Here is a 26,469-nt window from a genome sequence, read left to right on the forward strand (position 1 = left end):
TTTTAAATCCATTAAAAATGTCCTCAGGTACCATTTCTGGGACACCCTGTATATTGTTTTTGTAATTGACATTGTATATTATGTAACATTTTATAGTAATGGTCTCCACAGATAAAGTTATTCAAACATGAGTGACAACTGTATTGATGGTATAATTAAATGGCTGGCTAAAGGCTGAAGATTTTGCCATTGGTTTATATCCGTATTCTCATCCATTACATCTATATACCTAGCCACCGAATGACAAAACAAATTAAGATCAATTAACAAGTCGCTTTGCCATGTTCCGAACAAACTCTGATGCTTTTATTTATAACACAAGAGAGTTCTTGGAACAAAAATATAATGGGGTTAAAATGTAGTACTCAACATTTAACTAACTCACAACGGGAAGAAATAAAACTAAAGAAACATTGATCAATTCTAAATTTAATGCCTGTGATACAAATATATATATATATATATATATATATATTATTTTTTTAACACAATACGCACTGATTTTTTTTAAATTCTCAAAAGTAAATTAACTGACATTACACATGCAATTTTGAAGACACTTCAACCTCAAAACATTAATCAGACTCCACATCTTTGGAAAATCTAAGTCTACACGAACTTATACATGAAATATAAATCACAGAACTTTACAACAATGAAAAAAGCTTTGTTAAACCATGTGAAACTGCTGTATCTGATCTCCAGCTGGGAATGTTGTATAAATCACAGTCTCTGTCTGTCCATTCTGTTCAGTGAGCAAGTTTCCTGCAATTGTCTGGCTACCTGCAATAAAAATATCAAATATTTATAGATATTATTATATTATATTATATTAGTAATCTATAGTAATCACATATCATGCTTGCGGACTACCACTCGCTCGGAAAAAAATCTTTTATAATCTACTTGACGTGGCAATTTTTGACTCCTTCATCTTATATTCAAAAAACACAGACAAGCCTATGCCCAGAAGAAAATTTGTGATGGTTCTAATTGATGAACTCACAAGAACAGCACCAGAAGAAGTAGCCCCTCAGCCTGCTCCAACATCAGTAGAACATTTTATTGTTGTGTTACTTAGCAATACCAACTAGGCAAAAATTCAAATTTGTGCATATCCATGTAAGTTTGTATAACATTATGAATATATTCACAGAACCCTATAACCCTGTATATTTATGTGTTCATGACTAAATTTGCTATAATTTGCCTATTATGAAAATGTTTCTATAAGTAATATAATAATAACATGTGGATACTTTTATATTTAAAATAAAAATATTTTTTCCCTTTCACAGGCTGTTGCAAAAAGAAAATTTTTTAAAATTTTAATTTTTATATCATCATATTCTGTGATTCTTTACAAGAAAAATTATGTATAATAATCCATATTTAAACCATTCTTAAGATTTTTATGCAAAAAAAGACTGCAAAACCTATAAAAACAGGTGGACGTTTAGGGAAATATGATGGACGCTCGGAGGGTTAACTGTGTATTTTGTACGTGAAGGTTCTGGAACAACTTAAAATGACTTAGTGGCAATCTTAATCTCAGTATAAAATTCAGTAATACATTTGCTATACCAAAGAGTGGCAAAGCAAATGATTCAAGGTCATAAATAATTTTATTTTAAATTTGATCAAACTTATATAGCTTATGTCCAGAATATTCTAAATAACTTGAAGTTGCTAAGTGTGTATCTTGTGATTTAATTTTGTAAATCTTTGAACATACTCGTATACAAGATTATTATTATTATATTATATATCCACATGTTATTATTATATTACTTATAGAAACATTTCATAATAGGCAAATTATAGCAAATTTAGTCATGAACACATAAATATACAGGGTTATAGGGTTCTGTGAATATATTCATAATGTTATACAAACTTACATGGATATGCACAAATTTGAATTTTTGCCTAGTTGGTATTGCTAAGTAACACAACAATAAAATGTTCTACTGATGTTGGAGCAGGCTGAGGGGCTACTTCTTCTGGTGCTGTTCTTGTGAGTTCATCAATTAGAACCATCACAAATTTTCTTCTGGGCATAGGCTTGTCTGTGTTTTTTGAATATAAGATGAAGGAGTCAAAAATTGCCACGTCAAGGAGATTATAAAAGATTTTTTTCCGAGCGAGTGGTAGTCCGCAAGCATGATATGTGATAGATGGATTTATCTTTCATGTCCACTCCACCCATGTATAAATTATACTGCTGTATCATGTATCATGGCTTTACAGCCTCATGGTGACTTTTGAACCCGTAGGTCTTGGGCATGACAAGCTGTTGATAAAAGGTACTGGTTTTCAGGTTTTTTTTTGTTTGTTTGTACCCTACTGCTAACATAGGCCCTCTTCTAAAATAAACACTCTGTTGTTATATTATTAGAATATTATATATATAATATATATATTTATATAATATTATAATAATAGTGCGGGTTGAATTAATTGGATCAGCAATTGACGGTGACGTTCAGAGAAAGGTGCCGTCGACTTAAAACAAGTTGGCCGACACTCGGAGGGTTAAAAAAGTCCTTTTTTTCCATAGTAGCCATTATGTGTTATATTTACTTTACTAGTATCGCACTAAACAGTAAATGCCATATTATATACCTTAACATTTATATTCTGAAGTCCTAGTATTTATCCGAGAATGCATAGTCAGAGGACATGTACTGAATGCTCTATTACTTTGTACTATTCTACCATTTCAGCTGTGTCAAGGTCATTAGTGACACCAACATTAAAATGTATAAAAATAGTCCATATTTACCTCAAAACAAAACCAAACCACTTGAAACAAACTTTAAAAACCTGAAAATAAAGTTAAAAGTAAGTTTTTCTCAAATGGCTTCTAAATTGGACGTTAGTGGTTTTCACATGAATCTCGGCAGTCCAATAAAGTAGACACTGGAGTCTAAAGGGTCATTAGCTGTTATTTGACTTTGCCCCATTTAAGGGAAGGTAGGTAAATCCATGCTTTAACTCTGGATTTTTATCCAATCTTCTGACTTGTCCTAATGATTATTTAAAACTCTTTGTTACTTTAGTTTTATTATAGTAAAGCAAAAATTATTTTATATATCAACCAAAGATGTTAAACAGTGTTTAAATATTAAAATATTAACCACTGATTGTACTTACTAAACATGTCTTCACCAATTTCATCATACATGTCTCCTTGATGCAAAGATTTTTCACCTTTTGTTGCCTGAAACAAAATCAGAATTTTTTTAGTGTTCACACAACCTTTTCCTGAAATATTTCAAAATTCCAGCACAATATAACACAAATCGAAGCAGATTCAGTATACATCATTAATAGTGGGGATTAACTGAAAATAACATATAAACATTTAATTTAAGTAGAGTCAACATATGTCAGAGCACCCAATTACAATATAAAACGATAAAATTTATTGCACCGAAAAATGAGAACAAGATACAATCCCTATTTAAATCCCAAATATTGGTAATCATCTTGCTTGCACTTAAATTTGTATGTGAGTACAATCATTGTTGATGATAATAATATTCTTATCGTATTATAACAGCTGAAGATAAATCATGTTACAGGGATGATAATTTTGATTGTAAATTAAAATTGTCACGTTTGATTTTAGGCAGTTTTACAATCTATCACAATCTCATTTATAGACTTCTTGTTATACACCTAAATTTCAAATTTTGCCAGATAGTTTGTTATATCATTTAATATTCATGTTACAGTAGAACTCCAATTTTACAAAATCTCAATTATTCTAACGATTTCTCTGCAAAATAATAAAAACTGTATAAATAATAATAGGGGGAGTGCGAATGGGTGAGGCATAGAGGTGTGCACTGTTCCTGTGAGCTTTTTATATAGGAAATGAGTCACCACTATCCCTTCCAATATGTGCAATACAAGTCGCCACCTGTGTTCCCACTTCTCCCACATTGTATTTATAGAAGAAATGAGTCATTATTACCACCTCCAACCTGCACAACACAAGTCGCACCATCAATCCATCAGTTACTTCTTCAACTGACAGGGTGAATTGGTGTGGGAGTGGCTACAATTTGCGAGATTAAAACCAACAGTGGAAAGATTTTAAGCTTTGTGAGTGCATTTGAAAGTAAAGATTGTTGTTCTCTACAAAAGTTATGAAAAGGGCTAAAATAATAACACCTTGAGAATGCGATTTTCATGTTGTTTCTGCAACAATTTTTGATTGGAAAACCCATTTCAGGACCTTTTTTATGGAAAAAGGCACTGATTATAAGCGAAAAAATAAGAGTGCCTGATTTCAAACGAAGCTAAGGTTGTCTCTGGAATTCTAAATCCAGACATAGCATTTGGGAGTTAGATGTAGCGAGAAAAATCTCTCTGCTATTCATGAAGCTGCCAATAGTGTTTTGGAAACTTTAAGAAAAGAAACCAATGACTATAATCCTGAACTTGTATAGAACGCTGATGAAACCAGTTTGAATTGCAAAGCGTTGTCACGAAAAGCTTTTTCATCAAAGCTACATCAAGTTACAATCCTCGTTAATGCTAATTCTACAGGCAATCATCAGATGTCATTTTTAATGATTGGTAAAACAAAGAGCTTTAAAAATTAATTTAGAGTAGTATAAAAAAACCTTTAACGATCTCATGCCTTTGAAGCGTTTACGTGTTTTGGTTATATTTGATTTTTTTGTGTCTTCATGGTTATTTAGCGTGCGGCTTATTATGTTATTCCACATGGAATCTTCTCTAAAAAAAAAATATAGGCCAATGCCCAGGTCGCTGGGCACATCTATTTATATTGAGGGTGAGTCGGCTGAAGGTTACTGTAGTCCATCCACTGTGCGTGCGTGAACCCTCAGTGTGTTTGGCTTGTGTAGTGTATTTTTAATGTGTTTTGCATTAGTTTGTTAGTGGCATTAGTTATTTTCTTATACGATTGCAAATTCCGATGATCAAAGAGTGGTACATGTTCTTAGTATATTTAGTAAAGACCCAATTCCCAAGTAAATGGCCAAATATGCCACCAACAATCAAGCCAAATGTCGTGTTGAATTACACTAAACATATGGGTGCGGTAGGCCTAAATGACCACTTCATTTCAAGTTACCAATTTATGCGATGCACGCGCAAATGGTATTGAAAAATATTTGTTTGGTTGCTTGAAGTTGCAACTGTAAATTCTTACATATTGTACAGATCTGTACAAATCAAAAATGGAAAAAAAAGCCGTTGAGCTCAGGAAGAGCTAGGTCATAACACTTGTGGAAGAGAAATTAGCGACACAACCTACTTGCAAGCGAGGTCGACCTTCACAAAGGCCGCCAGAACAACGCCTAGATGGCTCTCAAGGACAAGATGTGTTGTGTGCTTCAAACAGCGTGAAAGGAAAGAAACTGTACATTTATGTAAATCATGTGTTACAAAGCCAGGCTTCACTATAAAAACTGTTTTGAAGTGTTCCACAACCCGCCTTTCTTGTACACAATGTATTTCTTTCATACATTTATGTTATGTTAGCTATTTCCCTTGGCTCTTTTCGTCAGCTTTGCCCATTTATGATTTTTATGAGCACTTCTAGTTCAAGTGAATTTTATTCCCAACGTCGATGTAGTGTTTGCCTGGTTGCAACAAAAAAAAAGAAAGTAGAAGAAAGTAAGAAGAAAATCTGTAAAAAATGTATGTTTATAGCCATTGTACACATACATATGCTTTATTATAAAATGGACTAACACTCAAGCTTTAAGTTCAACCAGAACTTTATTATTAAAGACAAATATACATCATAACTGAGTGCCTTCAAATAGTGTTTGCTATAAATAACTCTCTCGTAATTGCAGTTTATAATGTGCAGGTGCTTTGAAAACTTTTATCTTTTGTAGACACTAATTTGTTTACAATGAACGCCATCAATGAACTCCATTGGAGGCTGAACCTACAGGTGACCAGTTCTTAAACCATCCAATAACTATCATGCAGTGTTGCCAAGTTGTTTTCTAGCTTTGGGGCATAGTTAACACTAACCAGAGGCCTCAATATATATTTTGAAAAAATCATTCTCTTTTTTAAAAATCTGAGTAGTTGAAATGAAATGAAAATTCGTTTATTTAAACAGGCAAAGTTACTAAGTAGTTGAGAAACTATAACTTAGTTCTTTAGCTTATGTGGCCGGATCATAACTATTATGTAGCACTGCTAACACAATTAAAATATTTAAAGATTTATATCTGTTAACAATGTTTTGATGCAGTGTGAACTGGAAAATTGAGATGATACAGTTATAGGTGAACCGCTAATAAAGAAACCTGCGCAGAAGCAAATATTTGAGCAGCACAGCGCAGGAGGGGCCCCCTCCGGCGGGGGGGAGTGGTGAGTGGGCGGAGCATCTTCTTGTCAGCTGTTTAAATCTTGTTTTGCTCGCGCCATATTGTTTATACTGCAGTTACTTACTAGGACCGTTCAATTAGAACGAGTTAGTCAGGTGAACGAGTGATCCGGAACGGAGTATTTCAAAAGACCCGTTCACTTTGAAAGTTTTGTTCAATTTGGCCTGGCAACTGAATAAATTTGATACGTTTTTCCAAATCATGTAAAATGAAAATGGTTTATTCTTAAAAATAGTACAATGAAACACATATACACGTTTTGCAAAAAACGTAAGCAAATATATACAATGTCTGAAATTATGTATTAGAGTGTAACAATACGGTACTTATACGTAGTTATTTATTTCTTATTATAATAAACCTTGCATTAATTCTATTTCATTCAATTAAAATTTGAAATAAGAAGAGTAGTATAACCGGGATGAACCTACATGGGCCTAGGACCTGTGCGTAGGCTCTGGTCGTGAATATTGGAACTCAAATCTAATAATAGAACAAATGATTTTATAAGTAAAAAATAGTAGTTTAGTAATTTTTGATATTATTAATGGTTTTATAATTTATTTTTAATCCGGCTGGATGGCAATGACAACAGTGACGCAGGCAACTGATGAGTCACATTGATAATGATACGTAACCGAGTATAAATCTAGTTTTGCTGCACTGTCGTATGAAGTATTAATTATGGTAATTATAGTGAAGGACAGACCGAATAACAATAAATAGCGAGGAAGGGTTAGAAGTTCAGTGATAACAAGGGACTATAAGTCTATATACTTCTTCGCCATCTAACAATAGTAACCCATCCTTCATGCGTTTTTAAACCAGTAAAGATTAGGTAATTGCAACACAGAAGCGAAGTTGTAACTCAAAAACACGTTACGGTACAAAACTTGAGAAATATAATACATGAATGTTTTTTTTTATATATATAGAAACTGTAATGACGACTTGTTGCGAGTACCGTGTGTTATGGAGTATAAGTTCTCAACGCTAAAATAGTATGAAAATTAATATATAAGTAAATAAGAATGGTTTTGATTAACAAATTTCTCGAAGAAAATTAATTCTAAAGAATATGTTGTACTCTTAAAGAACATTATTTTTAGTATCGTTTTCGTTCAAAAATTAATGGCTCAAGAATAGTTTTGAAAGCAGCACCATGGACTATAATACCAAAATAGACCACTTTAATTTCCTTATCTGTGAGTACTTCTCGTAATTATCTGAAGGCAAAAATGTACTTGCGGATTTTATTTGTCAAAAAATTAATGTGTTGTGATTTTTTTAAATATGCTTGCAGGTATTGAATCGTGCCCAAGAGCGAAATTTCCTCTCAAACTGGATACGTAACGTATAACCTCTTGTAACAGTGCGTAAGTTAAAGGTCGAATGAAGCCTATAAGATCTGTCTTCGAAAAAAATTGTTATATTTGAGCCAATAGAGTTCGCCAAGTTCTAACCCACATTAGTAAAGAATTTATTAAATTCGGTAGCTACTTCAAGCTTAATTTTGTCATTGAATTATTTGGTATTTGGCAAATATTTATTTAGGGAAGAAACTTTGTTAACCCCTCTACCACTCAATTTAATTAAAACCCCCCAAAACATATTTAAATCCCCATTATCTTGGTCGAATTTATCACAAAAATAATATTTTTTAGTTGCTTTAAATTTCTGCTTAAAATGTTCCTGCAATGGACATAGCGGGTTTTAAGCTCCACATTAAATGGTTGCTTTTTCACTAATTTACGTAATTTATCTCTTTGTCTTATAGCATGGACTAAATCTGAAGTAATCCATGGTTTTAGCTTTTTTTGGCCTCGTTTTAAATTTATTCGATTGTCTATTGAAATTGTAATAATATTCTGAAGTTGTAATGTAAAAACATTAACATTAGTGCTGTTAAAAATAGATTGAGAATTAGAATTTAAAAGGTTATCATGTGGTAACACATGGTCGATATAGATGCGATGTGCAGGGTCGATCTGAGAGGAGGCGTTCTGTGTAGTAGTGTGCGTAATATTATTTTAATGACTCGGCCTGGGTATTATGAAAATTGGTGGTAATTTAATAGATTAAATGTTTAAAATGTGTTGTTATTTATAATAATAAATTGTTTTCAAACAATGCAATGTGTCTGTTTGATATTTAGTAATTTATTGAAACATTTGTAGTGAAATAATCTTATGATAAATCAAAGGCATATTAATCAACCAAGTCCATTGTTCTTAAGTATTAAAGTTTAAAATATTTAGTAATGCATATAGTAACATACAGTTAATTTTTTTTAATCATTTCTATTAATAATATATATTTACATTTACTAGATTCCTGAAACAATACATTTATTGTTATATATCTATCCATTCACTGTAAAATATGTAGTTTTTTCCTCTATTCGAACACATTTTTGCAAGCAGATCCATTCATTACATCCAGTCGTTCATTCGTTCATTTTGTTCAGTCAACACGATGACCGGTAAAACACGCTCTAGCGGGAAGGCTTAGTAACTCTGTACTGACCGGTTCAACTGAACGGGTCGCAGCAGTGAACGATACCGACTGAGCCGGATTAGTCAGCTGATTTTATTAGATTGAAATAGAGTGAGCGCCGAGCAGTGGTGGGGATGCTTGGAGGGGCGGCGGAGGGATATTTACCCCACCCTGCGTGAACTCAAATCAACCAAGGTTTTTTTTTTTTAGCGGTTTACCTATAGTTTGTACATATTTAACTGAGTTTATAAATATCTTAAGTTTATTAATATCGAACAGGTTCAAAGTATAATGATCAAAACACGCTGATACCAATGTGTTTTGAAAATGCCATATGAATCTAGCTGACTTAAACACTCAAGCCTTAAATTCTGTTAGGTATTGGAATTTTGTCTGACAGTTTTTAATAGCTCCTGATGTAGGCACCAGATCTTGTATGTGGCAACCATGTGCTACTATACAATTGGTAATTACTCACGGGACTTCCTTGGTGTTACTTGAAATAAAACCAAATTGTTGCTTATATATTCTAAGGAAAGTTGCAAATTTTAAAGCAATTTGGTGTTTCAGAGGCCTCTGATGATGTAGCACATAATAACCAGTGTATCCATGTAATGATAAATATGTTGATAAAGCAATCAATATTTTAACCTAGTACATAGAGAGTTGTAAAAATATAATAACAATTATAAATGCTCCATATTTTTCCAGTCTTTTTAGCTAATAATTTTAACCAGGCCTACAAAAGTTATACTTTTATTAAACTCGCTTTTAGTAAGCTTATATTTTTGGTGTAGTATGAAAATGTAAATGACTTGTAACTTTATACTACAATATTGTTATCTTTTATTAATTTAAAATTAAATTATTCTAAAGGTTTTATAATAATGTTATAATACTTAATTGAGTTAAAACAATTGATTAGTTAAGTAGTTATTAATTTTGTACAAGTATTACCTGAATTTCACTAAAACTTAAGTAGTGTCCCAAAAATAAACCACTTAAAAATATAATTTCTAAAAAAAATGACCACTGAAGCACACATATGATGAGCACTTTTGGAGGAAGGTTAGAATTATTCACCCTTATTGCAGCAACTTGTTAGATCAACTATCTTACACCAGTCTTGTCTTTCCATACTGTAACTCTTTCTCTACAGCCTATAATAAGACAATCCAATAAATTTAAGGAATCCAGAATTACAACATACATGTGATTGATATTAAAGAAGACACATAAACAATCTCTTTTTCAAAAATAAAATATTTTAAAATTTGGCAACCCCTGGCTGTGTAGAATGTGTGACAAGCAGGAGGGAACTGCTGAACACTGAACACCTACTCAATGACGGTACTGCAATAGCAAAGGAGTTTTATACCATCTTTTGTAGTCTGGACAAAGGTGGTAAAAATTTCCCCAAGAAAACCTAATCAGTTGTTTTCAGCGGTTTGTAGATCTGCTGAAACCGTAAACTGATTGGCCTCATGCTATATTTCTAGTGTGCGAAAAAGGCCATTGAGACTTTGAAAGTGCATGGAAATAGGCCGCCCATTAGAAGTAAAAGTAGAATTCCTGACATAATATGCTGCACAACTTACCATAAACAATGCAATGGGGTGAGTGAATTAAACTGAGTAGTCTCTAATCTAATCTCTGCAAAGTATGAGAAATTTATTTATGAGTATTCACTGTACTCGCAAATACTTTTAGTGTCATCGGTGATTACAAAGAATGTATCCATACTTGTACAGAATTTATCTGAAGAATTTGTGATAAATGCTCACAATTTGTTCTAGAGCGTCAAGCCAACATGTATATATTAAAGAGAATGTTGTTGATGGATGTGCCATAGGAAGTTATTTTTACCTTACTAAAGAGAACTGTTTTTTGGACAGGTTAATGTTGCTAAAAATTGCAATCTCTAAAGAAGATGTATGGACAAAACTAGCAACACCAATATTATTCAGTTGTACAACTAGAAAATAATATTAAAACTATTACTATGAAGAAATTGAAGTTATATAATTTGGAATGTAAATAGAACTACTTTCTTGAAAAAATTGATTTTCTTAAACTCTAGAATCAAATGATAATTTTCTAGATGCTTTGTTTATTGGACTCAGCAACAAGTGACAGTAACATATAAATAACATATAAAATTATAACAAACACTACAAGAAAATGTACCAATCAATATTCCTCATTAGGTCAAGAAAAATCCTAAGATACCTAAGATAACAATTATATTGTCTGGTGAAACTAAAGAGAATGCTGGATTGACAACAGAACAATTACAATATCTAATTTCATAACATAATATACAATGTGGCGATAGTAATAGCTAACACAAAGAGGAGATAACCAGTATAAAATAACAAAGTGTAACTCCCCCCCCCTGTAAATGTCTTGACAGCATCATCACATAGCCGCACAGATATCTGACAACTTGTCTTGGAAAAAACTGACTGCCCCAGCTCGATGAGTCATTCCTGTGTCCCACTTGCTCACACCTCCGTGCGTGAACCAATCAGATGCGATATTACCTTAAATGTTCAATGTTTGGTAAAGGAATGGTTATATCTCGGTTATTTACCATCATCAAGCAAAGCGGAAGTCTTTCAGAATTCTCTGATCACTTACAGGGTGTTGTTACAACTTACGGGTTGTTCTTACATGTTTTTGTATATTTTGAAGTTAAAAAACACCCAAACAAAGTTTTGAGAAGTATAAAAAAAAACATTATAGAAAAAGGAGTGAAAACCGCAATTGACATGACTTGGATAGGTGTATGTTAGCTAATATCAACCAATAAAAAGTTTCAAGATGGTGGCTGTTTAAATTTGTACAAAATTTTATCTGTAATACTTCTTATCATGGACAAAAAGAAAATTCATTTCTTTTAGAAGTTTGAAGTAATTTAATACCTGCACTTTTTTTGTATATTTTAAAGTTTAAAGTAAGGAGTCTCAGTTATTAGATAATGTAGAAAAAAACAGAAAAGTATATTTAAATTATCAAGTCATTAAAAACAACATTTGTTCTCACATGGATTTTTTAAAATCCTGTAAGGTTTCATGATAGCATAATTTCAAACTTTAAATCAACACAAAGAATATTCCTATGCTAATATACATATTTTTATAATGAATTTCAGGACATTACCATGCTCAACTGAAAAATAACAGTAGGAAACATAACTCTTTCTACACTGTTGTGACATTATTAGTTAACAATGACTAACATACCTCTCTATACTTCTGAAGGTACATTTTGAGTGGCTCCACGTAGTTGTCAAAACCTAGAGTTGTCATGGCGTACAGAATGTCTTCACCGTTGATAGTTTTCCTCTTCTCTGTGTGACATCTGTCACTCGCTTCACTTGTGATAAAGCTGATGAACTCAGAAACACACTCTTGGACACATTCCCTTGCATCTTTCGCTATCTAAAGAAAAGTGACTGTCTGAACCAATAGATACAGATAAATTATTATTGAGAAGTGTATTGTGTTGAGTTCTAAATGAGTAATCATATTATTTAAGTTGTATCAAAGAGGCAGTAATGTACTTAATCAAAAATGAAAAGAAATGTATATTTAGCTGCTAAATAACCTTGGTCTGTTTAAGATTTTACGTCTTTGACAGGTCAGTTCCCAATATTCTGATCAGTTAGAAGCCGATTGTTAACAAAAGAAGATGCACAATCACCCATCTTCTGCGCATGGGTTCAGTGCACGGACGGTACAGTCGCCGTGCCCCTTCCCCACCAACCCACCACTTGTTCTGGGCCGTCATGTGACCATTTTTTAGATTTTACTACTGTTTTGGTTACTTAACCCTTTTAGTGCTAAGGGGTCTGGTGCATTGCATACCCAAGAGTGCTAAGCATTTTAGTGCATAAATGCAGAGTTTTAGTAAATTCCTTACTATTTCCTTATTTGAGGTCATATCTTGTTGCTTTTTTTTTGTATTGAAGATAAATAACCAATAAACAGAAATAAATACAAAAAAATACATTTGTACATATTTGGATTGTTATAAAAAAATGTGTAAATGTTTTATATATATATTTCACTTTGGCATACAATTTTAGTATGTAAACAATTTTATATTATTTTTCTGATGCTACTATCGGAAAGAGCAACTAAAACTAAACAAATTCCATTTATTTTATTTTATTTTTACACAACAAATAAGAAGTGTGGATGAAAAATAAAATATGTTGTCCGCGCCAAATTTTGTTCATAGTCTTTGTCTTCTTCAGAATCGTCAATTTCACTTCAAGACGATTTGTGAATATCTTCATCAGATGTTGGGATTTCGTCACTTTCCACATCATTCTGCTCATAAAAACCAAATGGTTCACTTATAAATGAAGAATCAATGTTAATTCTGCTGCTTTCATTGTCCAGAACATCTTCAACAACATTCCGTAATAATTCATCATCACCTGCAATGTTCTTATTAGACATAGTTTGTAACTTAGTAAAATATAATACACATGAAAAACAGCACTAAAAGGGTTTTAAAGAGTTATTTTTATTGTTTTAGTGATTTATTATTATTTCTTTTACACCTCATTATTTATAAATGTGAATGGAATTTATACATGCGAATACAATGGAATCAACATCTAAGTGTGTATCTGAAAGAACTCTGCATGGCCAGGCTGAAGAGAGTGTCTATAATGTGGTGAGATATTTAATTATTTAAAAAGAATAAACATTCTAAAATATAATGTTGCCGAAATAACGAGTGAAGGGACGTGTGTGTCTAAATCATTAGTTACAAGAATTGTAGCTGAAGGTAAGAGATTGCGTGCTGACTTTTTTTATCCCAAGAAGCAAAAAGATTCAGTATGAAAAAAAATTGTAATCAACGGGTTTACTAAGGGAGTTATTCATAAGAAAATTAACGAATTTTACCTCTAAAATAAAACATTGCCAACTTGAAACAAAATTTATTTTATCCTTAGGGAAGAAAATATTTTTTGTTGTGGTAGGGAATATTTGAGAAATTTGTTCACTGTGGAACAGTGCTCAATACTATTTTCCCCTTAATTTGTTAAAAACTGTTTTTTAAACCTACTATACCAGATAACAAAGTGTCCCGATTAAAAACGTTGTTTATATTGTTTGGCTGTACTGATGCTATTTGTCATATAGGTCCATATCTTGTAACACAGAATGTAAGTCCTTTTTTTTTGCTAAAATAACCAAATTCTATAACATGACCAATTTTTAAATTTTTGTGAGTAATTAATCACCAGAAAAAGTTGATATAGTAATCTCTTTAACTTATCTCTTTAATAATGTAAAAATTTAAACTACAAAGTAAAAAATAACACACTTGTGATTAACTTGTATTCAAATTTTACGTGTATCTTCCAATTGTGTTTTTTCTTACAAATTTTTAAAGTTGAGGTTTAGCAAATAAGCACATGGTAATTTTGTGTTACTACTGTATTAAATCAAGGTACGATTATAGTACGCTATATCATGTGTTCCTGTAACAGGCTTTGCTGAGGTTGCATACAAAATTTCAAGACTATAGCTCATTTCATTACGCTACTGTGTTACTATCTCACATGTAAAAATGTTGTATGGTTGTACTAAGTTTGTTTACAATATTATTTATGCTACAATTTTTTCATTGCCACCATGATTAGACCAATGTAAAAACGTTTGCTAAATACCATGGAGCATAATCTAACTCAGTGTTTCCTTTATGTAGAAACGAAACTTCATGCAAAATTTCAAGTCTATAGGTTAGTTCGTTTTCAAGACATCATGTGGACAGACAAACAAATGGACAGAAATTAAATTTTTCCAGCTCCTTGAGTAATAGTTTAGTTAACGCTGAGCCAACAACCGTTGTATGGTCCAAACAAATTAAATTTTAATATAGCCTACATATAAATACAGAACTAAACACAGTAAATGTCACTATAGGCTATTTTTATAAACAATTTGATTATTTTGTAATTAGGCTTCAAACTTTAATATTCTTAATTTCCATTCGGACAGTAAGACAGACGAATAAGTATTGTTATCAAAGTGTATTTAAATTGTTTTCCTCTAGAAGTTGAAAGAGTTTACCTTTCCATTTTCTGGAATTGCTTTCTTCATGATTTTTGCAACATTGGCTATTGGCAGAAATCTGTCTTGTTCACGCAATGGGTTGCCAATCTTGTGTTCTCCATCATGGTTAGAGTCGTCAGTGTTTTCTGCTGTCAATACTGCTTCGTCTATTACAATATCATTTTGATAGATAATTTATATGATTAAAGTTGTACGATAAAACTATATAACTTCTAATGTTTTAATAAATAAAGGATTCTACGCTTAGAAGTTTGTTATGTATTGAATAATAATTAACAATAGCTGTAACACTGTTTATAATAAAATACATTGTGTAAAACTTATTTAACAACAAGAATCAAAATATAAATTTCTATAGGCTCTTATATTATTATAATTTTTAAATACGGATCTAAAAATATTTGTATAATTTGAAATAAAAAAGTAGACTCTCTAGTAATGAAATATAAAAAGAACTCTTTATCATAACTTACTTTATTTGATAGAACAGAATGCTGGACCATCCCTTATATGTGTTCATAATTTCATTCAGTATGTCTTCTAAATAGGAGGAATAAAAGGAATAGTCCACAACCATGTGCAGACCATGTGGTAATTCTTTGTGATCTGGGGATAAAGTTCTCATCTTGTACAGAACTAAGTTCAAAATTTGTTAGCATATTGAAGTTTTAATTTTATTCTTTTACTTTAGGCTATGTTAAATCAAAATTGATGAATTTATTTCATCTTTAAACATTACTCCTATTATTACTTTAATATAACAATTTTTAAATATAAAGTTGTAATTTGTTTGCTATATTTAAAATATTTTTTCTTAATTTTATTTACTTTTCTGAACACTTTTGGGAAATTTCACTTATCTGAAACTATTCTTTAGCTAACCTTATACAATTTTACTTAGGTGAACACTTAAAATATTTCTAGAACCCACCAAAATATTTTTATTTTTTCAAAGTTGCTTTTGAGTAGTTTGAGAACAAAATAAAAATATTTTAACACGACTAAATGAAAATTCTAGTTAGAAGCCAAATACCATTAACTATTATGAGTAATTTACCTACTTATTAAAAGTGTGTAAATTTCAATAAGGAGCTAAAAAAAAAATTTTAAAACAATACAGTTAAAAATATGGAATGAGGATAAGTGTTGTTCCAGCAAAAGAATATGGAACAAACAATTTCAATTCAATTAACAATTTTGACAATAAAAACCGCTATTCCACACACTGGTGGAAGTGGAAGCCATTATTTTATCCTTCAAAATATATATCTCAGTAAATGTACCTTATATTCAGTCATAAGTTTTAATCAAGACCGATCAAGATTACCATGACTTCCTGACATTGAAAGTACCATGTCACTCTACATGCATAGATAGTCCACTTCATATCTGCCAGCCACCATCAAATGTACACTATTTGTCCATAGCTTGCTCAGCTTTGTAATTTTGTTATATTTCAATTAATATATATGTGGCATTAAAGCATGTTGGTGATGACTATAACATCTTGATAACATGATTGTTGGTTGTGAAACTGTGGTAATCTTTCAGAAAGACAATATTAAAACTGAATAAAAATTGCATACTTTTAACTATTCTTAAATCATTACTATAGGCATAACCATGAAAAAATTTTAATAAACTTAATTTTTTTTACATGCACTTGAAATATTATAAGTAATGAATGATACTACATTTATTGGTACTAGTGTATATACTGATCCCATTTACGTTTTGTAAGGTTTCAGTAAAAGATAACAAAAATTTACCTCGCCCTGACTGTTCCGCATATGTATTAACTTAAACTACCCATATTTTAACCTACCTGATTTTAACTATTTCATTCTATCCAGGACAAATATAGTATTGGTCTTAAGAAAAAATAACAAAATCTTACTGCCTAACTATCATGCACATATTACAACCTATCCTAACCTATTACTGATCACCCTAACCATGAAAAAAGCTCTCTATCTAAGAAAGCCAACCCCCTACCTATGCTCTCAGGTAGGGGGTCTACTCATGGGTATGTAGGATGAAGCACATGCTTGACAGTTAGGTAGTTATTTTAGATAAGTCTTTGTTTAGGTTTCTAGCAGAAACACACAGAAAGTAGTGTGGTATACTTTAATTTTTCAGGAGTTTTAAGTATAGTACGTAACGAAACTAAACATTAAAAAATTCACAATTAAATATAAAAGGGCTATTGTGGATAGTTAAAGAATTATCTAAAAAAAGTTAAATTATTTTGAGGAATGTTTGGAGAAAAAACAGTTTACTAATTTAAAACCAAACTGTACTGATTAATTAAGTTTATTGAAAGAAATAAATAAATAGCCAATATTGGACATAATTTACCATCTAAGTCATCAGTTTGGACCATGTAGCCGGCTTCTGTTGTGAGAAATGTGCCTGCCAGCTCATCGCCACTCTCACTGTTATCCATGATTAAATGAATTTTGAGGCCTGAAACAAAATTTGGATTGTTTATTAAATGCATCCAAATATTATCAGATCCTATTCTCTAGTTTGGAAACATAGGCTACAATATTAAAACTTTTTAAGTCTGATCTAAAAAATAGGCTAGATTTGGGCAAGGAAAGTGACACAGGTAGTTATACTATACTCTATACTATATATATATATATATATATATATATATATATATATATATATATATATAATAAAGTAACATAAAGCAGTATAAAGTATAAATAAGTAACATATTTATATTACTCAATGTTAATGAAAACAATACTTTTTCCCAATTATTTATATTTTTGGACGAGGCCTTTCGAAACCAAAGGATTTATCATCAGGCGACTCCACAAAACTCCACTTTGATCATACACCAAGAACTTTCAATCTCATATTCATCGAAATCTTTCTCCAAAAAATTATTAACCTCTTTCTTGCTTTTATTATTATTTTACATTCAAAATTATTATAATTATTAGATGGTCATATGTGAAGTTAAATAAATTGCAATATCGAATTATTCACTTGATAAAAATAATCCAAACATTCGATAAAAATAACCGTATAAGGAGTGTGTAAACTCTACCTAGGACAAGTGCAATATGATAACATCAAAACATGATTGGGTAGAGTACAATAAGCGGACCCGGTTTTTTTATATCGATTACAGTAGAACCCCTCATATCCGGCCACCACGGGACCGAGCCCCTGGCTGGATAACAATTCGGCCGGATAAACCAACCTACAGTACACAGCACTTGACGAAACAAAACAATTGTACTGTACTGTACTAACCGCACTGGAAATAATCAACGAACTGTTTACAGGTTAAACCTATTAGCTCAACTGAGGACAACACAGGAAAATGTAAACAAATAGATACACCAAAATAACGCAAGAGTCGTGGGAGACTAGTGCGTGCAACTGCGCGTCTGCAAGCCGTGGTAAATAAATTTCGATATTGGCTTCCGGGAAGTGGCCGGATAAACCGAGGTGCGGTAAAACCGAGGCCGGATATGAGGGGTTCTACTGTAGTACAATCATCGATACTTAATATTAATTTATCAAATACACGTTTATAAACCATATCAACCTATCTATGGCCATAATTACAATCATATGTTAAATTAAAATAACTAATACTACACACATAATGATAATCTTGTGCATAATAAATGAGTTCTAATGATCAAACAAACAATTAGAACTAGAAATACGAAAAAACCATTAATAATAATGAAATGATAACAACATAAAAAACATTCATAACAAAATAAGCGTAATTATTTATGTTTCCTCCTGTGTACCAATGATTAACACGCGAGAGATCGCACTCACTTCCTGGACGCGAGAGGTCGCGCGACGGCAAATTGCTCACGCTCGTCTTTTACTCAAATTGCAGCTTTAATTTGGTGAGAAAAGTTAAAAAAAAACAACTGTGTGTTGTCTCTATTACTGTCTTTCAGTATATACTAATAAAAGTAATTGGGCACTTAAGTTCTAACAAAGAGAAATATTATTATGATACACTGTATATTTGGTTCGGAATTGGTGACTTTTTGGTACGAAAAAGGTCGCGTGTGAGCAATTTGCCGCAATTATATAAATTAGGCTTTTAAATGAAACATTTTATTACAGTAAAGTATTTTATTATGAGGAAGAAATAGATTATATAATATGTATATTTCCTTAAAACAAAACAAATTGCCTCAAAAATGTTATAACATAATAATAAATCAATATTTAGGCAAAAGATTACTAATTCAATAAAATATTATGTACAAATGAAGAAACCTATTTTATATAAAAGAAAAATTATAAATGTTAACGAAAAATTAAAACTTCTTTCTAAATTTCATAAAAAGTTAAAATATATAAAAACCCCTAAATTAGTACAAGTTTACTAATTTAGTTTCAGTGGACATTATCGTCTAAGCTAACTGAAGAAGTGTGTATGTATTCGAAAACATTACAAAAAACACAAAAACATTAAAATATTCAAGATTTAGAAATATTTCCAATATTCGCAAATTTAACAGAATGCACTACGGGAGAGATCGCGCGAAGGCATATTGCCGCGGCAGGTGCAGAGCTACAACAAAAATTCCACCACTCGCAAACAAAGCCGGCGAAAGACTAACAGTTGTCAAGGTCAGGCGCAGGGATGTACTGGGAGGGATAAAACGAGACCCTGTTATCCTGGGGCATCAGTGTAAACGAAAATATAAAGAAATCAAAAAAGCGCGGCAAACTGCCGCGGGCGCGATCTCTCGCGTGTTAACCGTTTTTGAGAAGTTGCTGAAGCATCTTGTCTAGAAAACCATACTTCTCTTCTGCACAAAAAATACTCACAGAGATGATCTGCAAGCAGGTAAGGCTGATATGCCATTTTTTAACTTCGTTTTAAACGGTCGTCCACAAGCTTTCGACTGTCTGTTATTATTTATAAAAGAAAATACGTTTACTGTATGAAAGAGTTTATAGTTGATACGTTAGTTATTGTTCAAAAACAGAGTTATAATTTAGTAATATCATTTGTCAATGGCGATATAAAAAACCAGGTCCGCTTATCGTACCCTATCCACATGATTTACAACACTCCAGCCAATAATTTCAAATTTACTGAGGAAGATTTCTTAGATTAATACACACATTCATACAAATTACTGTTCACTGATCTACCAAGAAAGGACATTTGCCATGCCCTTCAAATATTCTATCTGTACCTTTCTCCTACTTATGTCCAGGTCCAATTCTATCCTCCTCCACTGACTTGTAAAGTATATGATTTGTAAAATACATTCACCCTTCCTAGGCTAGCGATCTGCCTTCCTTATCAAGCCTTTCTAGTTCCTAGCATATTTGTTTTAAAAGTGAGCATTGCTTTTACTGCATACGGTAATAGAATTTGAGGTAATTATCATATTAACCGCCGGGGCGGAAAAATACGAGTTTTGCGTTCTTAACTTATTGGAATCGTCCTATATAAAAAAAAGTATAAGGTTTGATGGGGTGGAAATGAGAAATAACGAAGTTCTAGAAAATAAAAAATTAAATAACTTTCCAGTAATATCTCCATGTTCTACATCCACGTCTAGCGTCACGTGACCTTTTGTGGCCAATGATTGAACCTCGTGATGACGTCATCGGTTGCGCCGCCATCTTTGCAAACGTAAATGAGAAATTACAGAAATGAGCAGAATTTTGATCAAAATTAATAATGTTTTTCTTAATTTCGAGAAAAAAATTAATTACGAGTGCCTCCGGCCATCAGCGCGGGCTTCGGCAGCACCTTCGGTGCTGCCCCGCGCTGATGTCAATAAAAGAAAAACATCCCTCGAGATAGTACCTATCAGTAAAATATAAAATTCTAGAGGGGCTGATCAAAAATATAAATTGAAATGTAATGCAAAGGCAATTATGTAAAGTTTAAAAAACTAAATAAATCATTAAAAACTCAAATATATAGATGGATATTAACAGAGAACACTTACCATTAGTGTGTTGGCGGATATAGCTAAACAGCAGCAACAAAAAAGTGGTCTATCACAACGAAACGACACAGTCTCCCGGTTTAAAAACACCACTCGACCGCACGACGAACAAATACACTCATTTTTAAAAATGCCCTGTTCTATTAAAAAAGAGATAATTTCGTTTCGGTTAAAACGTAAGCTCTTTACGTGCCCTACGAAACACTCCGACACACACAATTCACTAGGGTTGGTTGAACTAGTGGATGGTTGATTCATCATTGTAAACTCACTCACTCAATCCGACCTACTGAACACGATATCTTGTGTAGAACTGACCTATGCCCCGGACAACTCAGATAACAGGTATGCTATCAGGCTGCTATCAGTCCCGGCCGCAGATAATATTCAAGTAAACAGATTATCCAGACACAGCACACAAACTGAACATTAAAACATTAGAAACTTTACCACTTATCAATATACCCCCTAAAATCATGTTATTTGTCATTTGCACCCCATAGTACTATATATATTTTTTGTTCAGGAGGGTGAGCAGAATACGTTGGTAACGTCAAATTCGTGATTTGCCGCCCCGGCGTTTAATCTTACTGGTACCGAATTTGATTTCAAATTAAATCAAATTCGAATTAAAAATACCTAAAAATCTATCAATGGAGTTGCTGTATAGTTACTTGATGGTTATGTTAGTGGTTAACCTACAAAATAAGATTTTTATTTATTTACTATCAATTAATTATTGCTACAAAAAGTCGTATCACCTTATATACTTCACTAGTTTGTATAAAAACTGTAGTATTAACTGTACGTAAAATGTCGATATTTTCTTGAGATTTTTATTGCACTAGGCTATCCTTACTTCAACAGTATGAAAAGTTGGCTCTCCTCTCTCTTCATGTTTATTTTGAAATGTTTTTTGATCATCTGATCTAGGCTGTCTGTCATAGAGGAAGAAATAATATTTCCTTAAACCCAAAGAGAATACCATCTTAAATGTGGTGTCGCCAAAGTTTATACATATTGTTATTTCTTTTGAACTATTAAAACAGTCCATTTTCTACTGCTGAAGCGTCACCGCAAACAGTAAAAAAACTGCAAATTTTACCTTCTGACAATTCCTGAATTTTGTTATGTTGATACCTGATGATATCACCGTGTTGGCAAAACGCGTCGTTAAGTTGCAACAATAAGAAAATCAGAAGGTAAATTCACAATTCGCTAACATTACTAAACAATCAAACTTTAAAAATTTCTGTCTATTTAACAATTTTAGTTGTAAGAAATCTGTAACATACTTTGAATATCTCAATAATAGGTGGGATGCCTATTATTATTATGACGTTATAACACAATGAGAAATAAAAAAGGGTCTCAAGATTTTCAAACGCTAATGAAACTACAATAGGAGCATTAGTGGCAATTAACCAAGTGGAAGCAGACGGTACTGGTCTGAGATACCTATCTGCTTTGCTTCGAGGTAATTAACCTCAGCCGAGCTCAAGTACTCAGTCATTGACAAGGAAGCCTTAGCGATTGTCCTTGCTATTAAGAAATTCAACCAGTATTTGTTTTGTAAGAAATTTACATTTTTAACGGATCACAATCCATTATTATCCATCTTTGATCGTAAGTAATGGTTACCTGCGTATGCAGCAAGTAAATTCCAATGCTATGCTCTTTTTTATCTGGTTACGATTTTAACATTGAATATGTGAACCGCTAACTGCAGAAAGGCATCAAGTCCAAATTAACCAACTTTTTCAGGAGCGACAAAAAACCTTATAAATCCATATGTACATACTATATATTTAAATATTTATTTTTTATTCTATATGACTCTGAACCTTTTAAAGATCATATTTTGAAATTGAGTCAATCAAATATTTTAAAAGAGCTGATTATTAATTTTTTTTTTACATAGGACATGTTTCCTTTCTGCGGTAAACTATTTTACAATTTTACAAATCATGGGGAAAAATCATTATACAAATCATTTTGTTAGATACATTTAATTTTAAATGATAAAAAATATCTTATATCTAGGAACACGTTGTATAACAAAGAAAATATTTTTACACTACAATATTTTAAGTCATCGTCAGCGGTTGATGTGGTAGGCCATGACAGGATTTGGTCCCAAAAGTCAAATTTTTCTTCTGGAATGTATTTTTTTGTTTTTTTCAGATCTTCCATTTTTTTAATGTTGATCGGAAGTACCGTAGCATAGGCTTTTTTTGTTGGAGCCCTGATCGGCATCTCTGCATTCCTCAATCTGAAGGAATCCGTTGCCCAAGCCGGTAATGTTCATGTCACACTGCACCGTGTGAGGCGTCTCAGATGAAAAAGACAATTACCCTGTATTTTGATATTGAAAATGTTATTTTTTTTTGTCTTTTCGGTTACATCTCTACCATAGGAATCGTCACTTAAGCTGGTCTTTTTGTAAATAACTCTGGCCACCATGCAGTGAAAGTCAAATAAAATCGTCAAAGTTCATTTTGATGACAGAGGGGAATTTACCCAGCGATTTTCGATGAACCAAGAATAAGAGCTTCGACTTCAGCTAAATCATAGTATCTTTCTTCTCTTCCCAATTTTCTTCTTACTATCCAAAATCTCTATCATTCGGCAATAAACGAGTGGCCTCGGACTGGAAACACTTAGTTTTTACTTCATCAAACCGTTTTATTTTCACATAAATACATCATCATTCTTACCAGGGTGTGGTTTTTGTTCTGTCCTGAACAGTTGTCCCCAAACAAATAAAGTTTTTTTACATCATTATCAATTTTTGTGTTTGATTGTACCAGTCCAATATTGTACAAACTTCGTTAGCTCCCTTACCTCCATTACCCTCGTTGATAGATAAACAGTTGTACATTCACCTGTTGAAAGATTATGCACACCAAAAGACGTTAACAGTGAGCTGCCGGAAGTAATAGGTGTCTTGTACAGGAATGCAAGGTAGAGATACGTTAGCCATAAAATCAATACAGATCCCAACACTAGTCAACTCATTTTTGCACTTTTCCGTTGTTTCTTGCAACGAGGCATAACATTTTTTTTAGCTCTACGTTTGTGTACCATTAACTCGGCGACAGCTTACTCGCTTGGCATTCTCGTTTAAAAAAGGACTTTTTATTTTCAAGGTTAGTTCCTCGCAAGTTACACAAGCATCTTTTAACTGGTCGGTCAAAACCAATGTCAGGGTAGTTTTCATTTAAAATAAGTCCAAAAGAACTTGTATGAGAGCCTCTTTTTTTTCACTTCCCAAAGTTGTTTTTGTAAGAAAGTTTTGGTGTTTTTTTTTTATGAACATATCATACATAATTTTTCAAATTCAAGTTTGCTGAGAAGTACTGTTTATCTTTGCCTGTATAGTGATTGGGTTTTTGTTGGGAATGATTCAACATGGCCCTTAATCGAGTCAGGACAGACCCGGGTATTGCATTTCCTGAAACGTTCTTTCCTCTGTTGTTCAGTTGGGATTTCATTTACTTGCAACAAATGAGAATAAACGGTAAACACTGTTTAGGAGTGTATCCATAAGTTGTCATAAATCCATTTTTACATACCTTGGTGCGTTTGCCATTGTGTAGAATGGAATAGCTTACACTAAAAGCTTTCGGCTTTTCAGATGATGACCCAGGCCTGGATCTTTCTCTTTCAACAGGACTAACTTCCATTAGAGATTGGATGAAAAATGTCCTGTTCTACTTTGGTTGTCATATTATGTAGTTTTGAAAATATTTCTATCATATCTCCCTCCGAAAAGCTTTGAAGGCAGTTGGACTTGCAGCTGAAACAATAACAGGCTTATATAACAAGAGTAGTATAATATTATGATGAATGTGTCAAAATATAATAGGCCTAGGCCTACCATATTTTGAGGTTATGTTACCGTCGGGGCCAATTTGATGTAATGATTAGGTTATCGTTCAAGACCACTAGGCTAATTTAAAATAAAACTAGAAGTGAAAAAACAAAGAGATGTATCAACCAAAACATTGTATGCAAAAAAAAACTATTGAACAAAAACTATATTTACCTGCAAACATTGGAGCCTGGATTTTTTGCAGGTACAGTTTTGCCTTTCCAGTTTACATGCTCTTTGCCCTCTACCTTAGACTTTTTAATCACATTTCTTCTGTACTTTTCTTCATTCTTTACACCCTTCCTTCTTTTATTCGACTGTCCTTCTTCTTCTGAACTACTCATTTTATTTCAATGATGAGGCATTAAGTAATCAGTGAGACCGCACTAAATAATGTTATGAATAAACAAAGCACTATGATCGTTGTTTTGAACGCGACTCAAGATTGACTGAACGTTAGTTTATCGCGTCTGCCACGCGAGGGCGTATCGCTGTCAGCCATGCCAGTGGTTACTGCAGAAGGGGAACAAGTCCAGGACTAGTTCCCTTTCTGCAGTAAATAGGTTATTCGAGACGTCGCCATTGCAATAGCAATGCGCGGACATGTTTCCTTTCTGCTGTAAACGACGAGTCTTAAAACCTAAAACAACAACTTTGAAGGAAAAAAACGGAAAAAAACCCGTTAATTTGGACTTGATGCCTTTCTGCAGTTAGCGGTTCATGTAAGATCTTAAACGAAAAAAAATAATGATAATGATCTATCTAGGTTTCCGTTAAATGTACAAGACTTGAATCAACCATGTGACACAACCGATGAGATATATTATGTTGGTACTTACCTTCAAATTTTTAAAGGAAAATGAAATCCCTTTAAATTTTCATGATGTTAGGATAGAAACCAGTAAAGACCCATAGCTTATTAAATCTTAGGTTTTGTTTCACACAGCTGACCAGTAAACCATGAAAACAGTGTACTAAAGACTTACTTACTAAGACAGAATAAACTAACTGTGGAGGAAGATATTTTAATGTGGGAGCACCGCATGATTGTGCCTACATTTTTAAGGAAAAATATTTTTAATGAACTACATGCTTGACTCTTGGGTGTAGTGAAAATGAAATCACTGGCTAGGTCATATCTTTGGTTGCCTGGTATTGATAAAGATATTGAATTTATTGCTAGCACTTTCCCACTATGCCTTATGGAACGACAAGCACCAGGAATTTTTGTATGTATGGGACTGTCCACAAAAACCGTAGGAACGGTTACATGTAGATTTTTAGAACCCCTCAATTCCAAACTGTATCTCATAAATCTCATAATAGTAGACGCTTACACTAAATGGTGAGAAGTAGAGGAAGTTGCGTCAACCTCAGCTAAACAAACAATATCTTATATAATTAAGACCTTTATTTGCAAGGTTCGGAATTCCTGAAGAAATTATGTCCACCCTTTTGTTCCTATGAGTTTAATGCTTTCTTGGAAGCAAATTGTATTCACCACACGCTTAAGCCTAGTCCACACTGAGATACAATGTTCACAGACTGTATGCAGACAGTCTGCAAACTGTATGTAGACTGTTCGCAGACTGTACTTCCACGGGTCTCTGTTTGCGGCAACAAAAACAGAAGTATTTCAT

The 26,469-nt window shown here is 32.6% G+C and overlaps 1 protein-coding gene across 2 annotated transcripts; it reads right to left on the bottom strand.

The window, feature by feature from the left end:
- Positions 1-411: 411 nt before the first annotated feature.
- LOC124352783 (nuclear transcription factor Y subunit beta) lies at positions 412-21,872 on the bottom strand. Of its 2 annotated transcripts, none has more exons than XM_046802453.1 (6): positions 21,717-21,872; positions 17,342-17,449; positions 14,981-15,129; positions 12,131-12,328; positions 3,157-3,223; positions 412-783 (listed from the first exon to the last, which is right to left on the bottom strand). In XM_046802453.1, exons 2-6 carry the CDS (start codon positions 17,427-17,429, stop codon positions 671-673), a joined length of 615 nt encoding a protein of 204 aa, XP_046658409.1. In that variant the 5' UTR covers positions 17,430-17,449; positions 21,717-21,872; the 3' UTR covers positions 412-670. The 2 variants fall into 2 exon arrangements, with proteins under 2 accessions (XP_046658409.1, XP_046658410.1); XM_046802454.1 differs by having other exon boundaries at positions 21,815-21,833.
- Positions 21,873-26,469: the final 4,597 nt, after the last annotated feature.

The sequence above is a fragment of the Homalodisca vitripennis genome, chromosome 1 (assembly GCF_021130785.1).
Source record: "Homalodisca vitripennis isolate AUS2020 chromosome 1, UT_GWSS_2.1, whole genome shotgun sequence".
In the NCBI taxonomy this organism is placed as follows: domain Eukaryota; kingdom Metazoa; phylum Arthropoda; class Insecta; order Hemiptera; family Cicadellidae; genus Homalodisca; species Homalodisca vitripennis.

Bases quoted from the DNA above. Each gene is read 5' to 3' on its own strand.
- LOC124352783 (XM_046802453.1), bottom strand. From the start codon at position 17,429: ATGGATAACAGTGAGAGTGGCGATGAGCTGGCAGGCACATTTCTCACA. The intron at 12,329-14,980 runs GTAAACTCTTTC...ACTTTTCTTTAG, and splicing joins CAATTCCAGAAAATGGAAAG to ATAGCGAAAGATGCAAGGGA. The intron at 3,224-12,130 runs GTATGTTAGTCA...ATTTTGTTTCAG, and splicing joins ACCTTCAGAAGTATAGAGAG to GCAACAAAAGGTGAAAAATC.